This window comes from Coregonus lavaretus, assembly GCF_964263955.1.
Source record: "Coregonus lavaretus genome assembly, chromosome: 16".
Classification (NCBI taxonomy): Eukaryota; Metazoa; Chordata; class Actinopteri; order Salmoniformes; family Salmonidae; genus Coregonus; species Coregonus lavaretus.
Window position 1 is genome coordinate 48,440,479 of NC_140003.1, and position 21,154 is coordinate 48,461,632.

At 47.5% G+C, this 21,154-nt stretch overlaps 1 protein-coding gene across 1 annotated transcript in view; it reads left to right on the forward strand.

The window, feature by feature from the left end:
- Positions 1-771: 771 nt before the first annotated feature.
- LOC311143678 (partitioning defective 3 homolog B-like) overlaps positions 772-21,154 on the forward strand; it is a 120,193-nt gene continuing 99,810 nt past the window's right edge. The window contains exon 1 of the mRNA XM_084179550.1: positions 772-924. Coding sequence (XP_084035676.1) covers positions 800-924 — 125 coding nt within the window. The 5' untranslated portion in view covers positions 772-799. The remainder of the gene's footprint in view (positions 925-21,154) is intronic.

Here is a 21,154-nt window from a genome sequence, read left to right on the forward strand (position 1 = left end):
CCTCCCTACTGTCACTTTATTTTACTGTATATATAGCCTCCCTACTGTCACTTTATTTTACTGTATATATAGCCTCCCTACTGTCACTTTATTTTACTGTATATATAGCCTCCCTACTGTCACTTTATTTTACTGTATATATAGCCTCCCTACTGTCACTTTATTTTACTGTATATATAGCCTCCCTACTGTCACTTTATTTTACTTCTGCTCTTTTTTTTCTCAACACTTTTTTTGTTGTTGTTTTATTTTTACTTTTTTTGTTAAAAATAAATGCACTGTTGGTTAAGGGCTGTAAGTAAGCATTTCACTGTAATGTCTGCACCTGTTGTATTCTACGCATGTGACCAATACAATTTGATTTGATTTGATTTGACACACACACACACACATACACACAACCATACACACCACCACACACACACACACACACACACACACACACACACACACACACACACACACACACACACGCACGCACGCACGCACGCACACACACACAGAGCACTAGACAGGGACATGCCAATATGACGGGTGATAGGACACATCCCTGTTTACACAGTCACACACACATCCCTGTATACCCCCCCCCCCCCCCCCCCCCCCCCCCTCCCACCACCACCTAGGCATGGGGGAGTGGTCTCTCTTTACTGCTGAACTGACAGCGAGTGTGTTGCTACATTGTGTTACAATTGGGCGTTAACTCCTCTGTCTCTCCCCTCCAGATGACCTGTCAGACCAGAGTTCGGGACGGGACACCCCTGCCAGCAGCTCCTCTCGCCAGGGAGTGGGGGAAGTGATGGAGGAGGGCAAAGACAAGCAAGACAAGAAGAAGAAGCAGACCAAAGGAAAGGAGAAGGAGAAGCAGACCAAAAGGAAAGGAAAGGAGAAGCAGACCAAGAAGAAAGGATTCGGTTTACTGAGGTGAGGCTACACCAGCTATACACCGGCTATACACCGGCTATACACCGGCTATACACCGGCTATACACCGGCTATACACCGGCTATACACCGGATATACACCGGCTATACACCGGCTATACACCGGCTATACACCGGCTATACACCGGATATACACCGGCTATACACCGGCTATACACCGGCTATACACCGGATATACACCGGATATACACCGGCTATACACCGGCTATACACCGGCTATACATTTACATTACATTTACATTACATTTTAGTCATTTAGCAGACGCTCTTATCCAGAGCGACTTACAGGAGCAATTAGGGTTAAGTGCCTTGCTCAAGGGCACATTAACGTCATTTAGCAGACGCTCTTAGCCAGAGCGACTCACAAATTGGTGCGTTCACCCTATAGCCAGTGGGATAACCACTTTACAATTTGGGGGGGGGGGGGGTTAGAAGGAATACTTTATCCTATCCCAGGTATTCCTTAAAGAGGTGGGGTTTCAAATGTCTCCGGAAGGTGGTGAGTGACTCCGCTGTCCTGGCGTCGTGAGGGAGCTTGTTCCACCATTGGGGTGCCAGAGCAGCTACACCGGCTATACACCGGCTATACACCGGCTATACACCGGCTATCCACCGGCTATACACCGGCTATACACCGGCTATACACCGGCTATATACCAGCTTCTGAACATAGACTATGACCTGGCGTTGTTGTAATGTGATGTTAATGGTATGTGTGATGGTGACTGAAGTGAAGGCATGCCCTGGGCATGGGCTCAGGTCCCAGTCTGTGATCTCTAGCTGTCCAGAGAGTGTAGTGTTGTACTGAGGCCAGGACTGAAGGAGTGTGTGACCCGGTGTGAAATGATGCAGGCAACGTGTGTGTGTGTGTGTGTGTGTGTGTGTGTGTGTGTGTCTGTGTGTCTGTGTGCAAGTGTCCATGTGTGTGTGTGTGGTGTTAAACGGTGCGGGCACCAGGCCTCCCTCTATATGGTCCAGTCCTCTCTGTGTCACTGTGCCAGTCCTCTCTGTGTCACTGTGCCAGTCCCCTCTGTGTCACTGTGCCAGTCCTCTCTGTGTCACTGTGCCAGTCCTCTCTGTGTCACTGTGCCAGTCCTCTCTGTGTCACTGTGCCAGTCCTCTCTGTGTCACTGTGCCAGTCCTCTCCGTGTCACTGTGCCAGTCCTCTCTTTGTCACTGTGCCAGTCCTCTCCGTGTCACTGTGCCAGTCCTCTCCGTGTCACTGTGCCAGTCCTCTCTGTGTCACTGTGCCAGTCCTCTCTGTGTCACTGTGCCAGTCCTCTCTGTGTCACTGTGCCAGTCCCCTCTGTGTCACTGTGCCAGTCCTCTCTGTGTCACTGTGCCAGTCCTCTCTGTGTCACTGTGCCAGTCCTCTCTGTGTCACTGTGCCAGTCCTCTCTGTGTCACTGTGCCAGTCCTCTCTGCAGCGCTGTATGGTGTTGGGGTGGTTATATATATGTCACCTCCAGGGTGGTTATATATATGTCACCTTCAGGGTGGTTATTCAGTGGGGGAAAAAAGTATTTAGTCAGCCACCAATTGTGCAAGTTCTCCCACTTAAAAAGATGAGAGAGGCCTGTAATTTTCATCATAGGTACACGTCAACTATGACAGACAAATTGAGAAAAAAAAATCCAGAAAATCACATTGTAGGATTTTTAATGAATTTATTTGCAAATTATGGTGGAAAATAAGTATTTGGTCACCTACAAACAAGCAAGATTTCTGGCTCTCACAGACCTGTAACTTCTTCTTTAAGAGGCTCCCCTGTATCCCCTGTACTCGTTACCTGTATTAATGGCACCTGTTTGAACTTGTTATCAGTATAAAAGACACCTGTCCACAACCTCAAACAGTCACACTCCAAACTCCACTATGGCCAAGACCAAAGAGCTGTCAAAGGACACCAGAAACAAAATTGTAGACCTGCACCAGGCTGGGAAGACTGAATCTGCAATAGGTAAGCAGCTTGGTTTGAAGAAATCAACTGTGGGAGCAATTATTAGGAAATGGAAGACATACAAGACCACTGATAATCTCCCTCGATCTGGGACTCCACGCAAGATCTCACCCTGTGGGGTCAAAATGATCACAAGAACGGTGAGCAGAAATCCCAGAATCCCAGACCTAGTGAATGACCTGCAGAGAGCTGGGACCAAAGTAACAAAGTCTACCATCAGTAACACATAGGGGTGTAACGATCCATCTACTACATCGATGTATCGATTTATATTCCTATGATCCAACTACATCGATCTGTGCTCGGCGAGTTGGCCTTTTGGACAACATATATCAATCTAACATCGTTTTAAAATGTAATAAATCGATTGTATCGATACTAGGAAATAACCCATTGGATTTAAGAACGTCAGACTTTATATGGATGTTTTTTCTTAGCACTTTTAATGATAAAGGCTTTAAACATTACTCGATTCAGTCTGCCTATCCGTGACGTCATCGCCCCGCGCCAGCAGCAGCGCAAAGGCGCAAAGACAACAAAACATAGCATGGCGGACGAGAGAGGAGAAGCAGACGAGCGAGAAATTATCAAGCCACCATTGCGGTCCTTACAAGAAACAGGAATCTAGGAAACTTTACCTGCACTGTCCAGTATCCATGTATTTATTTCAGTCACACTGGTTGAATTTTTGGCTAAAAGGTTACTGAATCGATTTCAAGTCACTGAATCGTTTCGGATCGTATCGTTCTAAATGAACCAATATCGTCCTTGAATCGTATCACAACCACGAATCGTGATACAAATCGAATTGTTGTTAAAACAAATCATTACACCCCTAGTAACACACTATGCCGCCAGGGACTCAAATCCTGCAGTGCCAGACGTGTCCCCCTGCTTAAGCCAGTACATGTCCAGGCCCGTCTGAAGTTTGCTAGAGTGCATTTGGATGATCCAGAAGAGGATTGGGAGAATGTCATATGGTCAGATGAAACCAAAATATAACTTTTTGGTAAAAACTCAACTCGTCGTGTTTGGAGGACAAAGAATGCTGAGTTGCATCCAAAGAACACCATACCTACTGTGAAGCATGGGGGTGGAAACATCATGCTTTGGGGCTGTTTTTCTGCAAAGGGACCAGGACGACTGATCCGTGTAAAGGAAAGAATGAATGGGGCCATGTATCGTGAGATTTTGAGTGAAAACCTCCTTCCATCAGCAAGGGCATTGAAGATGAAACGTGGCTGGGTCTTTCAGCATGACAATGATCCCAAACACACCGCCCGGGCAACGAAGGAGTGGCTTCGTAAGAAGCATTTCAAGGTCCTGGAGTGGCCTAGCCAGTCTCCAGATCTCAACCCCATAGAAAATCTTTGGAGGGAGTTGAAAGTCTGTGTTGCCCAGCGACAGCCCCAAAACATCACTGCTCTAGAGGAGATCTGCATGGAGGAATGGGCCAAAAATACCAGCAACAGTGTGTGAAAACCTTGTGAAGACTTACAGAAAACGTTTGACCTGTGTCATTGCCAACAAACGGTATATAACAAAGTATTGAGAAACTTTTGTTATTGACCAAATACTTATTTTCCACCATAATTTGCAAATAAATTCATTAAAAATCCTACAATGTGATTTTCTGGATTTTTTTTTCTCATTTTGTCTGTCATAGCTGACGTGTACCTATGATGAAAATTACAGTTCTGTCTCATCTTTTTAAGTGGGAGAACTTGCACAATTGGTGGCTGACTAAATACATTTTTTCCCCCACTGTATATATCTGTCACCTCCAGGGTGGTTATATCTGTCACCTCCAGGGTGGTTATATCTGTCACCTCCAGGGTGGTTATATATGTCACCTCCAGGGTGGTTATATCTGTCACCTCCAGGGTGGTTATATCTGTCTCCTCCAGGGTGGTTATATATGTCACCTCCAGGGTGGTTATATCTGTCACCTCCAGGGTGGTTATATCTGTCTCCTCCAGGGTGGTTATATCTGTCACCTCCAGGGTGGTTATATATCTGTCACCTCCAGGGTGGTTATATCTGTCACCTCCAGGGTGGTTATATCTGTCACCTCCAGGGTGGTTATATCTGTCACCTCCAGGGTGGTTATATCTGTCTCCTCCAGGGTGGTTATATATCTGTCACCTCCAGGGTGGTTATATCTGTCACCTCCAGGGTGGTTATATCTGTCACCTCCAGGGTGGTTATATCTGTCACCTCCAGGGTGGTTATATATCTGTCACCTCCAGGGTGGTTATATCTGTCTCCTCCAGGGTGGTTATATCTGTCACCTCCAGGGTGGTTATATATCTGTCACCTCCAGGGTGGTTATATCTGTCACCTCCAGGGTGGTTATATCTGTCTCCTCCAGGGTGGTTATATATATGTCACCTCCAGCGTGGTTATATATCTGTCACCTCCAGGGTGGTTATATATCTGTCACCTCCAGGGTGGTTATATATCTGTCACCTCCAGGGTGGTTATATCTGTCACCTCCAGGGTGGTTATATATCTGTCACCTCCAGGGTGGTTATATCTGTCACCTCCAGGGTGGTTATATCTGTCACCTCCAGGGTGGTTATATCTGTCACCTCCAGGGTGGTTATATATCTGTCACCTCCAGGGTGGTTATATCTGTCTCCTCCAGGGTGGTTATATATCTGTCACCTCCAGGGTTCTACATTTACTTTTCCCACCGTTGACGCTGATCCTATAAACTGTTTCAGCTGATGGCCCCAGCAAGTGATTTGGTCGCACCAATAAAATTACATAAACAAGGTGTATAATTTATAATGACCTGGCCTGTGTCCCATAATGTACCTGCATTCCATACAGAACCAGGCTAATAATGACTAGCCGTCTTTTAAATTAGCATGACCTTGTGTTCTTACATTCATTTGGATAGATTTACTGTAACAGCAAAGAAGAGAAAAATACAAAATGTGTAATATTTATTGCAGATGTCAAAGTGCCATGTTTTTTTTCCTGTGAAATCCTCTAGAGGAAAAAAAACATAAATAAAAAAAATATATATATATATGAAGAACAAGAAAGAAAGTGAGGAGGAGAAACCATGTATTATTATTCTGATATTCACTCTCAAATTCAAATCACACTTTTTAATAGAAAAAACAACAACATTTGATGTTGTAAGTCCACAACAACGCTTAAACCACATCAGGGGACCATTTCTTAGGTCTGGGAAAAATGTATATATTTTTTAGTGTAGTTACCCTTTAATTCAGGTTTGCACCAGCCAGACAGTTTGTGTTCCTGTAGCTCACTTGTGATGGATTATCATATATATATATATTTTTTTTCTTAACAAATGACCGGCCACTGGATTGATGCAAATAATTGTAGTTAGCTTTTAATTGCCTTTCCATCTACCTGAAGACAGTTAGGCTATCATTAGCATTGCTAACGGATACTCAAAGTGGTAGACACATAGGCCCCTACGTTCACCGCACGCAGCAGGGCTCGACATTCAGGTACATTTGCCAGTTTCTCACCGGGCCAGTTTCTCACCGGGCCAGTTTCTCACCGGGCCAGTGCCAACTGAAAGCTACTGGACTAAAAGGAAAACATACTGGTCTGGGTCAAGATCTGACAGGAAAGTGAATGATGTGTGCATAATTTCAATAGCAGGTGATTTTATCTTTCATTCGCGGGCTGAGACATTTTTGCAAATGTATTAAAAATAAAAAAACGGATACCTTATTTACATAAGTATTCAGACCCTTTGCTATGAGACTCGAAATTGAGCTCAGGTGCATCCTGTTTCCATTGATCATCCTTGAGATGTTTCTACAACTTCATTGGGATCCACCTGTGGTAAATTCAATTAATTGGACATGATTTGGAAAGGCACACACCTGTCTATACAAGGTCCCGCAGTTGACAGTGCATGTCAGAGCAAAAACCAAGCCATGAGGTCGAAGGAATTGTCCGTAGAGCTCTGAGACAGGATTGTGTCGAGGCCCAGATCTGGGGAAGGGTACCAAAACATGTCTGCAGCATTGAAGGTCCCCAAGAACACAATGGCCTCCATCATTCTTAAATTGAAGAAGTTTGGAACCACCAAGACTCTTCCTAGAGCTGGCCACCCGGCCAAACTGAGCAATCTGGGGAGAAGGGTCTTGGTCAGGGAGGTGACCAAGAACCCGATGGTCACTCTGACAGAGCTCCAGAGTTCCTCTGTGGAGATGGGAAAACCTTCCAGAAGGACAACCATCTCTGCAGCACTCCACCAATCAGGCCTTTATGGTAGAGTGGCGGATTCCACTCCTCAGTAAAAGGCACATGACAGCCCGCTTGGAGTTTGCCAAAGGGCACCTAAGCGACTCTCAGACCATGAGAAACAAGATGATCTGTTTATCATTATCATTAGCTCTGGCTCTGGCTGGGTCTCCTGAAGTGAGAAAAGACAAAGCGATTGTATAGAGACGTAGTTCAAGTTCAGAGAGAGTGAAGCTCCGTTGATGCAATGGAAGTTATGTTTGACTTTTTTAGTACCTGTAAAACATTCTAACTTTGGTATCTCTCCAGCGCCCCCTGTGGTGGCTAGTTAAAGTTGAATCCCTTTTAGTGAGGCTGGCCCTGCCTGTCTGGGAGCCTGTCTCCCACCCAGCATACATGCATGATCCTGCCCTCTCCTCCTGCTCCTCCATGGGGTCTCTGAGAGAGAGATGGGGAGTGGCCCACTGTAGATCCCACGTTGGCTGTCTGGAACCCCTCATTACAATACAGCCTTCGTGTTCAGAAGAAATAAGGCTTTCTTCACTAACCTCCTGCCATGATTAACAATTTCAACTCATCCTCCCTTCTCCTCCTCCCTCTTCTCTCTATCCCTCATTTCCTTCTCATTCCTTCCTTCCCTCTATCCCCTCTCCTCTTCTCTCATCTCCTCTCCTTCCCTCCATCCCCTCTCCTCATCTGACACTCAGTCTGGATAGAGAGTCATTTAGTGTTCTGTTCCAGAGTGAGACTATCTTCAAGGAGGGAGATTGTGTGTGAGTTGATGAGGCAGTACTCCCTCTCCTCTCCTCTCCTCTCCTCTCCTCTCCTCTCCTCTCCTCTCCTCTCCTCTCCTCTCCTCTCCTCTCCTCTCCTCTCTCTCCTCACTCTCTCCTATCTCTCCACTCATCTCTCCTCACTCTCTCCTCTCCACTCCACTCCTTTCTCCTCACTCTCTCCACTCCACTCCTTTCTCCTCACTCTCTCCTCTCTCTCCTCTCTCTCCATTCCTGTCCCCTCTCCATTCCTGTCCCCTCTCTCCATTCATCTCCTCTCTCCTCACTCTCTTCTCTCTCTCTACTCCCTTCTCCTCTCTCTCTCCATTCCTCTCTCCTCTAGTTCTGAACCATATTTATTAGCTGGGAGGAAACTGTGTCTGTCTGATGATTGGGTGTCCCTCACGCCTATGAGCTACTGCTGGGAGGATGACTTACTGCTGGGAGGATGACTTACTGCTGGGAGGATGACCTACTGCTGGGAGGATGACTTACTGCTGGGAGGATGACTTACTGCTGGGAGGATGACTTACTGCTGGGAGGATGACTTACTGCTGGGAGGATGACTTACTGCTGGGAGGATGACTTACTGCTGGGAGGATGACCTACTGCTGGGAGGATGACTTACTGCTGGGAGGATGACTTACTGCTGGGAGGATGACTTACTGCTGGGAGGATGACCTACTGCTGGGAGGATGACTTACTGCTGGGAGGATGACTTACTGCTGGGAGAATGACTTACTGCTGGGAGGATGACTTACTGCTGGGAGGATGACTTACTGCTGGGAGGATGACTTACTGCTGGGAGGATGACTTACTGCTGGGAGGATGACCTACTGCTGGGAGGATGACTTACTGCTGGGAGGATGACTTACTGCTGGGAGGATGACTTACTGCTGGGAGGATGACTTACTGCTGGGAGGATGACCTACTGCTGGGAGGATGACTTACTGCTGGGAGGATGACAGACTGCTGGGAGGATGACTTACTGCTGGGAGGATGACTTACTGCTGGGAGGATGACAGACTGCTGGAAGGATGACTTACTGCTGGGAGGATGACTTACTGCTGGGAGGATGACAGACTGCTGGGAGGATGACTTACTGCTGGGAGGATGACCTACTGCTGGGAGGATGACCTACTGCTGGGAGGATGACTTACTGCTGGGAGGATGACTTACTGCTGGGAGGATGACCTACTGCTGGGAGGATGACTTACTGCTGGGAGGATGACTTACTGCTGGGAGGATGACTTACTGCTGGGAGGATGACCTACTGCTGGGAGGATGACCTACTGCTGGGAGGATGACCTACTGCTGGGAGGATGACCTACTGCTGGGAGGATGACCTACTGCTGGGAGGATGACTTACTGCTGGGAGGATGACTTACTGCTGGGAGGATGACTTACTGCTGGGAGGATGACTTACTGCTGGGAGTCCAACAGGAGACTGTCTGGAATAGAGACTGCTCCATGGAAGGATAATGTTTTTGTCTTGGGCAGATGAGCTCTATAAAGTTTTGGAGTTGTGAGCTGAGATACTTTTTATGTTCAAAATGTTGTTTAAAATCATGTTAGACAACGTGTTGGCCCAGTTGCACAGTTGGTAACAACCCTATGGAACACAGTGGGTAACAGCTCTATGGAACACAGTGGGTAACAGCCCTATGGAACACAGTGGGTAACATCCCTATGGAACACAGTGGGTAACAGCCCTATGGAACACAGTGGGTAACAGCCCTATGGAACACAGTGGGTAACAGCTCTATGGAACACAGTGGGTAAACAGTGGGTAACAGCTCTATGGAACACAGTGGGTAACAGCCCTATGGAACACAGTGGGTAACAGCTCTATGGAACATAGTGGGTAACAGCTGTATGGAACACAGTGGGTAACAGCCCTATGGAACACAGTGGGTAACAGCCCTATGGAACACAGTGGGTAACAGCCATATGGAACACAGTGGGTAACAGCTCTATGGAACACAGTGGGTAACAGCTCTATGGAACACAGTGGGTAACAGCCCTATGGAACACAGTGGGTAACAGCTCTATGGAACACAGTGGGTAACAGCCCTATGGAACACAGTGGGTAACAGCCCTATGGAACACAGTGGGTAACAGCTCTATGGAACACAGTGGGTAACAGCTCTATGGAACACAGTGGGTAACAGCCCTATGGAACACAGTGGGTAACAGCTCTATGGAACACAGTGGGTAAACAGTGGGTAACAGCTCTATGGAACACAGTGGGAAACAGCCCTATGGAACACAGTGGGTAACATCCCTATGGAACACAGTGTGTAACAGCCCTATGGAACACAGTGGGTAACAGCTCTATGGAACACAGTGGGTAACAGCCCTATGGAACACAGTGGGTAACATCCCTATGGAACACAGTGGGTAACAGCCCTATGGAACACAGTGGGTAACAGCTCTATGGAACACAGTGGGAAACAGCCCTATGGAACATAGTGGGTAACAGCTGTATGGAACACAGTGGGTAACAGCCCTATGGAACACAGTGGGTAACAGCCCTATGGAACACAGTGGGTAACAGCCATATGGAACACAGTGGGTAACAGCTCTATGGAACACAGTGGGTAACAGCCCTATGGAACACAGTGGGTAACATCCCTATGGAACACAGTGGGTAACAGCCCTATGGAACACAGTGGGTAACAGCTCTATGGAACACAGTGGGTAACAGCTCTATGGAACACAGTGGGAAACAGCCCTATGGAACATAGTGGGAAACAGCCCTATGGAACATAGTGGGTAACAGCCCTATGGAACATAGTGGGTAACAGCCCTATGGAACACAGTGGGTAACAGCCCTATGGAACACAGTGGGTAACAGCCCTATGGAACACAGTGGGTAACAGCTCTATGGAACACAGTGGGTAAACAGTGGGTAACAGCCCTATGGAACACAGTGGGTAACATCCCTATGGAACACAGTGGGTAACATCCCTATGGAACACAGTGGGTAACAGCCCTATGGAACACAGTGGGTAACAGCTCTATGGAACACAGTGGGTAAACAGTGGGTAACGGCTCTATGGAACACAGTGGGTAACAGCCCTATGGAACACAGTGGGTAACAGCTCTATGGAACATAGTGGGTAACAGCTGTATGGAACACAGTGGGTAACAGCCCTATGGAACACAGTGGGTAACAGCCCTATGGAACACAGTGGGTAACAGCCATATGGAACACAGTGGGTAACAGCTCTATGGAACACAGTGGGTAACAGCTCTATGGAACACAGTGGGTAACAGCCCTATGGAACACAGTGGGTAACAGCTCTATGGAACACAGTGGGTAACAGCCCTATGGAACACAGTGGGTAACAGCCCTATGGAACACAGTGGGTAACAGCTCTATGGAACACAGTGGGTAACAGCTCTATGGAACACAGTGGGTAACAGCCCTATGGAACACAGTGGGTAACAGCTCTATGGAACACAGTGGGTAAACAGTGGGTAACAGCTCTATGGAACACAGTGGGAAACAGCCCTATGGAACACAGTGGGTAACATCCCTATGGAACACAGTGTGTAACAGCCCTATGGAACACAGTGGGTAACAGCTCTATGGAACACAGTGGGTAACAGCCCTATGGAACACAGTGGGTAACATCCCTATGGAACACAGTGGGTAACAGCCCTATGGAACACAGTGGGTAACAGCTCTATGGAACACAGTGGGAAACAGCCCTATGGAACATAGTGGGTAACAGCTGTATGGAACACAGTGGGTAACAGCCCTATGGAACACAGTGGGTAACAGCCCTATGGAACACAGTGGGTAACAGCCATATGGAACACAGTGGGTAACAGCTCTATGGAACACAGTGGGTAACAGCCCTATGGAACACAGTGGGTAACATCCCTATGGAACACAGTGGGTAACAGCCCTATGGAACACAGTGGGTAACAGCTCTATGGAACACAGTGGGTAACAGCTCTATGGAACACAGTGGGAAACAGCCCTATGGAACATAGTGGGAAACAGCCCTATGGAACATAGTGGGTAACAGCCCTATGGAACATAGTGGGTAACAGCCCTATGGAACACAGTGGGTAACAGCCCTATGGAACACAGTGGGTAACAGCCCTATGGAACACAGTGGGTAACAGCTCTATGGAACACAGTGGGTAAACAGTGGGTAACAGCCCTATGGAACACAGTGGGTAACATCCCTATGGAACACAGTGGGTAACATCCCTATGGAACACAGTGGGTAACAGCTCTATGGAACACAGTGGGTAACAGCCCTATGGAACACAGTGGGTAACATCCCTATGGAACACAGTGGGTAACATCCCTATGGAACACAGTGGGTAACATCCCTATGGAACACAGTGGGTAACATCCCTATGGAACACAGTGGGTAACAGCCCTATGGAACACAGTGTGTAACAGCCCTATGGAACACAGTGGGAAACAGCCCTATGGAACATAGTGGGTAACATCCCTATGGAACACAGTGTGTAACAGCCCTATGGAACACAGTGGGAAACAGCCCTATGGAACACAGTGGGTAACAGCTCTATGGAACACAGTGGGTAACATCCCTATGGAACACAGTGGGTAACATCCCTATGGAACATAGTGGGTAACATCCCTATGGAACACAGTGTGTAACAGCCCTATGGAACACAGTGGGAAACAGCCCTATGGAACACAGTGGGTAACAGCCCTATAGAACACAGTGGGTAACAGCCATATGGAACACAGTGGGTAACATCCCTATGGAACACAGTGGGAAACAGCCCTATGGAACATAGTGGGTAACAGCCCTATGTAACACAGTGGGTAACAGCTCTATGGAACACAGTGGGAAACAGCTCTATGGAACACAGTGGGTAACAGCTCTATGGAACACAGTGGGTAACAGCTCTATGGAACACAGTGGGAAACAGCCCTATGGAACATAGTGGGTAACAGCCCTATGTAACACAGTGGGTAACAGCTCTATGGAACACAGTGGGAAACAGCCCTATGGAACATAGTGGGTAACAGCTGTATGGAACACAGTGGGTAACAGCCCTATGGAACACAGTGGGTAACAGCCCTATGGAACACAGTGGGTAACAGCTCTATGGAACACAGTGGGTAACAGCCCTATGGAACACAGTGGGTAACAGCTCTATGGAACACAGTGGGAAACAGCCCTATGGAACATAGTGGGTAACAGCCCTATGGAACACAGTGGGTAACAGCCCTATGGAACACAGTGGGTAACATCCCTATGGAACACAGTGGGTAAACAGTGGGTAACAGCTCTATGGAACACAGTGGGTAACAGCCCTATGGAACACAGTGGGTAAACAGTGGGTAACAGCTCTATGGAACACAGTGGGTAACAGCCCTATGGAACACAGTGGGTAACAGCCCTATGGAACACAGTGGGTAACATCCCTATGGAACACAGTGGGTAACAGCCCTATGGAACACAGTGGGTAACATCCCTATGGAACACAGTGGGTAACATCCCTATGGAACACAGTGGGTAACATCCCTATGGAACACAGTGGGTAACATCCCTATGGAACACAGTGGGTAACATCCCTATGGAACACAGTGGGTAACATCCCTATGGAACACAGTGGGTAACATCCCTATGGAACACAGTGGGTAACATCCCTATGGAACACAGTGGGTAACAGCTCTATGGAACACAGTGGGTAACAGCCCTATGGAACACAGTGGGTAACATCCCTATAGAACACAGTGGGTAACAGCCCTATGGAACACCGTGGGTAACATCCCTATGGAACACAGTGGGTAACAGCCCTATGGAACACAGTGGGTAACAGCCCTATGGAACACAGTGGGTAACAGCTCTATGGAACACAGTGGGTAACAGCTCTATGGAACACAGTGGGTAACATCCCTATGGAACACCGTGTGTAACAGCCCTATGGAACACAGTGGGTAACAGCCCTATGGAACACAGTGGGTAACAGCCCTATGGAACACAGTGGGTAACATCCCTATGGAACACAGTGGGTAACAGCCCTATGGAACACAGTGGGTAACATCCCTATGGAACACAGTGGGTAACAGCCATATGGAACACAGTGGGTAACAGCCCTATGGAACATAGTGGGTAACAGCTCTATGGAACACAGTGGGTAACAGCCCTATGGAACACAGTGGGTAACAGCTGTATGGAACACAGTGGGTAATAGCCCTATGGAACACAGTGGGTAACAGCTCTATGGAACACAGTGGGTAAACAGTGGGTAACAGCCCTATGGAACACAGTGGGTAACAGCCCTATGGAACACAGTGGGTAACATCCCTATGGAACACAGTGGGTAACAGCTCTATGGAACACAGTGGGTAACAGCCATATGGAACACAGTGGGTAACATCCCTATGGAACACAGTGGGTAACAGCCCTATGGAACACAGTGGGTAACAGCTCTATGGAACACAGTGGGTAAACAGTGGGTAACAGCCCTATGGAACACAGTGGGTAACAGCCCTATGGAACACAGTGGGTAACAGCCCTATGGAACATAGTGGGTAACAGCCCTATGGAACACAGTGGGTAAACAGTGGGTAACAGCTCTATGGAACACAGTGGGTAACAGCTCTATGAAACACAGTGGGTAACATCCCTATGGAACACAGTGGGTAACAGCTCTATGGAACACAGTGGGTAACAGCTCTATGAAACACAGTGGGTAACATCCCTATGGAACACAGTGGGTAACATCTCTATGGAACACAGTGGGTAACAGCCCTATGGAACACAGTGGGTAACAGCCCTATGGAACACAGTGGGTAACAGCTCTATGGAACACAGTGGGTAACAGCTCTATGGAACACAGTGGGAAACAGCCCTATGGAACATAGTGGGTAACAGCCCTATGGAACATAGTGGGTAACAGCCCTATGGAACACAGTGGGTAACAGCTCTATGGAACACAGTGGGAAACAGCCCTATGGAACATAGTGGGTAACAGCCCTATGGAACACAGTGGGTAACAGCCCTATGGAACACAGTGGGTAACAGCCCTATGGAACACAGTGGGTAACAGCCCTATGGAACACAGTGGGTAACAGCCCTATGGAACACAGTGGGAAACAGCCCTATGGAACACAGTGGGTAACATCCCTATGGAACACAGTGGGTAACAGCTCTATGGAACACAGTGGGTAACAGCCCTATGGAACATAGTAGGTAACAGCCCCATGGAACACAGTGGGTAACAGCTCTATGGAACACAGTGGGAAACAGCCCTATGGAACATAGTGGGTAACAGCTGTATGGAACACAGTGGGTAACAGCCCTATGGAACACAGTGGGTAACAGCCCTATGGAACACAGTGGGTAACAGCCATATGGAACACAGTGGGTAACAGCTCTATGGAACACAGTGGGTAACAGCTCTATGGAACACAGTGGGAAACAGCCCTATGGAACATAGTGGGTAACAGCCCTATGGAACATAGTGGGTAACAGCCCTATGGAACACAGTGGGTAACAGCCCTATGGAACACAGTGGGTAACAGCCCTATGGAACACAGTGGGTAACAGCTCTATGGAACACAGTGGGTAAACAGTGGGTAACAGCCCTATGGAACACAGTGGGTAACAGCCCTATGGAACACAGTGGGTAACATCCCTATGGAACACAGTGGGTAACAGCTCTATGGAACACAGTGGGTAACAGCCCTATGGAACACAGTGGGTAACAGCCTTATGGAACACAGTGTGTAACAGCCCTATGGAACACAGTGGGTAACATCCCTATGGAACACAGTGGGTAACATCCCTATGGAACACAGTGGGTAACAGCTCTATGGAACACAGTGGGTAAAATCCCTATTGAACATAGTGGGTAACATCCCTATGGAACACAGTGGGTAACAGCTCTATGGAACACAGTGGGTAAAATCCCTATGGAACATAGTGGGTAACAGCCCTATGGAACACAGTGGGTAACAGCTCTATGGAACACAGTGGGTAACAGCCCTATGGAACATAGTGGGTAACAGCCCTATGGAACACAGTGGGTAACAGCTCTATGGAACACAGTGGGTAACAGCCCTATGGAACACAGTGGGTAACAGCCTTATGGAACACAGTGTGTAACAGCCCTATGGAACACAGTGGGTAACATCCCTATGGAACACAGTGGGTAACATCCCTATGGAACACAGTGGGTAACATCCCTATGGAACACAGTGGGTAACAGCCCTATGGAACACAGTGGGTAACAGCTCTATGGAACACAGTGGGAAACAGCCCTATGGAACACAGTGGGTAACAGCCCTATAGAACACAGTGGGTAACAGCCCTATGGAACACAGTGGGTAACATCCCTATGGAACACAGTGGGTAACAGCTCTATGGAACACAGTGGGTAACATCCCTATGGAACACAGTGGGTAACAGCTCTATGGAACACAGTGGGTAACAGCCCTATGGAACACAGTGGGTAACATCCCTATGGAACACAGTGGGTAACAGCTCTATGGAACACAGTGGGAAACAGCCCTATGGAACATAGTGGGTAACAGCCCTATGTAACACAGTGGGTAACAGCTCTATGGAACACAGTGGGAAACAGCCCTATGGAACACAGTGGGTAACAGCTGTATGGAACACAGTGGGTAACAGCCCTATGGAACACAGTGGGTAACAGCCCTATGGAACACAGTGGGTAACAGCTCTATGGAACACAGTGGGTAACAGCCCTATGGAACACAGTGGGTAACAGCCCTATGGAACATAGTGGGTAACAGCCCTATGGAACACAGTGGGTAACAGCCCTATGGAACACAGTGGGTAACAGCCCTATGGAACACAGTGGGTAACAGCCCTATGGAACACAGTGGGTAACATCCCTATGGAACACAGTGGGTAACATCCCTATGGAACACAGTGGGTAACATCCCTATGGAACACAGTGGGTAACATCCCTATGGAACACAGTGGGTAACATCCCTATGGAACACAGTGGGTAACAGCCCTATGGAACACAGTGGGTAACAGCTCTATGGAACACAGTGGGTAACAGCCCTATGGAACACAGTGGGTAACAGCCCTATGGAACACAGTGGGTAACAGCTCTATGGAACACAGTGGGTAACAGCTCTATGGAACACAGTGGGTAACATCCCTATGGAACACCGTGTGTAACAGCCCTATGGAACACAGTGGGTAACATCCCTATGGAACACAGTGGGTAACAGCCATATGGAACACAGTGGGTAACAGCCCTGTGGAACATAGTGGGTAACAGCTCTATGGAACACAGTGGGTAACAGCCCTATGGAACACAGTGGGTAACAGCTGTATGGAACACAGTGGGTAATAGCCCTATGGAACACAGTGGGTAACAGCTCTATGGAACACAGTGGGTAAACAGTGGGTAACAGCCCTATGGAACACAGTGGGTAACAGCCCTATGGAACACAGTGGGTAACATCCCTATGGAACACAGTGGGTAACAGCTCTATGGAACACAGTGGGTAACATCCCTATGGAACACAGTGGGTAACAGCCCTATGGAACACAGTGGGTAACATCCCTATGGAACACAGTGGGTAACATCCCTATGGAACATAGTGGGTAACAGCCCTATGGAACACAGTGGGTAAACAGTGGGTAACAGCTCTATGGAACACAGTGGGTAACAGCTCTATGAAACACAGTGGGTAACATCCCTATGGAACACAGTGGGTAACAACTCTATGGAACACAGTGGGTAACAGCTCTATGAAACACAGTGGGTAACATCCCTATGGAACACAGTGGGTAACAGCTCTATGGAACACAGTGGGTAACATCCCTATGGAACACAGTGGGTAACAGCCCTATGGAACACAGTGGGTAACAGCTCTATGGAACACAGTGGGTAACAGCTCTATGGAACATAGTGGGTAACAGCTCTATGAAACACAGTGGGTAACATCCCTATGGAACACAGTGGGTAACAGCTCTATGGAACACAGTGGGTAACATCCCTATGGAACACAGTGGGTAACAGCTCTATGGAACACAGTGGGTAACATCCCTATGGAACACAGTGGGTAACAGCCCTATGGAACACAGTGGGTAACAGCTCTATGGAACACAGTGGGTAACAGCCCTATGGAACACAGTGGGTAACAGCTCTATGGAACACAGTGGGTAACAGCCCTATGGAACATAGTGGGTAACAGCCCTATGGAACATAGTGGGTAACAGCCCTATGGAACACAGTGGGTAACAGCTCTATGGAACACAGTGGGAAACAGCCCTATGGAACATAGTGGGTAACAGCCCTATGGAACATAGTGGGTAACAGCCCTATGGAACACAGTGGGTAACAGCCCTATGGAACACAGTGGGTAACATCCCTATGGAACACAGTGGGTAACAGCCCTATAGAACACAGTGGGTAACAGCCCTATGGAACACAGTGGGTAACAGCCCTATGGAACACAGTGGGTAACAGCCCTATGGAACACAGTGGGTAACATCCCTATGGAACACAGTGGGTAACAGCCCTATGGAACACAGTGGGTAACAGCTCTATGGAACACAGTGGGTAACAGCTCTATGGAACACAGTGGGTAACAGCCCTATGGAACACAGTGGGTAACAGCCCTATGGAACACAGTGGGAAACAGCCCTATGGAACACAGTGGGTAACATCCCTATGGAACACAGTGGGTAAACAGTGGGTAACAGCCCTATGGAACACAGTGGGTAACAGCCCTATGGAACACAGTGGGTAACATCCCTATGGAACACAGTGGGTAAACAGTGGGTAACAGCTCTATGGAACACAGTGGGTAACAGCTCTATGGAACACAGTGGGTAACAGCCCTATGGAACACAGTGGGTAACAGCCCTATGGAACACAGTGGGTAACATCCCTATGGAACACAGTGGGTAACAGCTCTATGGAACACAGTGGGTAACAGCTCTATGGAACACAGTGGGTAACAGCTCTATGGAACACAGTGGGTAACAGCCCTATGGAACACAGTGGGTAACAGCCCTATGGAACACAGTGGGTAACAGCTCTATGGAACACAGTGGGTAACAGCTCTATGGAACACAGTGGGTAACAGCCCTATGGAACACAGTGGGTAACAGCCCTATGGAACACAGTGGGTAACAGCCCTATGGAACACAGTGGGTAACAGCCCTATGGAACACAGTGGGTAACAGCCCTATGGAACACAGTGGGTAACACTGCCAACTCTAATTTACACACACACACACACACACACACACACACACACACACACACACACACACACACACACACACAGACTGGCACACTAAAGTACATACATTATCTGAGAATGTGTGATCATGGTATGTTGTCTTGATTGCCATCAAAGGTGTGATAATGAAAGGAAAATATAATTTCCTTTTTTGTGGTTGTTAATATTGGCAATATTTCGGGATTTGCCTAGCATGCTAGCAGTTACCCATAGACTTCCAGTCATTGTGCTAATGCTAGTTAGCATTGGCTCGCGAAACTACCTCTAACATACTGGACACAGAGACATAAAAATGGTTTCCACTAGTTCATCTGACTCTGGGGAAGTATATAAAGGCCCTCACTGCCAACATCCCAAAGTATCCCTTTAATGGCATATTATTTCTGTGATTGATAAGCATCTCCAGAATCGCAAAAAAATACAGCTTAATCTACAAAATATAGTCAGACTCCAAGCCTTAAATCTACAAACTGTGAAGTCTTAGTGAGACTCTAGAATGTTAAATACTTCCAGACCTCTTCTTACGACAGACTCATTGTTTGCATCCCAAATGGTGATTCTATTCCCTTTATAGTGCACTACTTTACACCAGGGCCCGTAGGGTAGTGCACTATATAGGGAATAGGGTGGCCTTTGCGACATACTCATTTTATCAGGATGATTATGTCCCTGAATATCATGTTATTTAAAGTTAAATATCACTTAATGACTTTAATAAGTAGTAATTCTACTTAATTTGAGAATTTGAGTGGTTCAGTGCTTATTTTCTTTATCTGACGCTGAAAGCCGACATCAAAGTACACCTCTAGGTTGTGTCCAAAATGCTACCATATTCCCTACATAGTGCCCCTAAGGGCCCTGGTCAAACGTAGTGAACTACATAGGGAATAGGGTGCCATTCTCTGGTCTAAAGTAGTGAACTACATAGGGAATAGGGTGCCATTTGGGATGCAGTCTTTGCCTTCCATTAGTGAGCTAGGTGTTGTTCATTTGTCTTAATTTGCACTAAGAATCATGGAAAGAGGTTTCTCTTTTAAGGCTCTGAAAGTGTTCTTTGTCATGCAGTGAAGCCTGTCTTGGGATTAGTGCTTTCATGGTGAAAATAACATGCAGTTTAATATTCCATTTAAAAATGCCTTGAGAGAAATAGTGTAAGAGTTTGTGGCAGTAAACAGAATGATCATCTCACACACACTCACACACACACACACACACACACACACACACACACACACACACACACACACACACTCCCTATGACAATGTATTTTGATAGTTACTGTTAAATGCTCTCTCCCACACACATATGCCAGGGAGGGGGTCAATTTGGAATGCAGCTGTTGTGTTCCTGATGCTGTTGTGTTCCTGATGGTGTTGTCCTAAACTACTAAACAGATGACAGATGGTTAATCCCCCTCCCTCACTCTGCCAATTAAAAACAGGACAGACCTCAGAGACACAGGCAGGGGAGCCCCTCCTATAGAGCACAGTCACAGCACAGTCACAGCAGAACACAGTCACAGCAGAACACAGTCACAGCAGAACACAGTCGCATCAGAACACAGTCACAGCAGAACACAGTCACAGCAGAACACAGTCACAGCACAGTCACAGCAGAACACAGTCACAGCACAGTCACAGCAGAACACAGTCACAGCAGAACACAGTCACAGCAGAACACAGTCGCATCAGAACACACACAGCAGAACACAGTCACAGCAGAACACAGTCACAGCAGAACACAGTCACAGCAGAACACAGTCGCATCAGAACACAGTCACAGCAGAACACAGTCACAGCAGAACACAGTCACAGCAGAACACAGTCACAACAGAACACAGTCGCATCAGAACACAGTCACAGCAGAACACAGTCACAGCAGAACACAGTCGCATCAGAACACAGTCGCATCAGAACACAGTCACAGCAGAACACAGTCACAGCAGTACACAGTCGCATCAGAACACAGTCACAGCAGAACACAGTCACAGCAC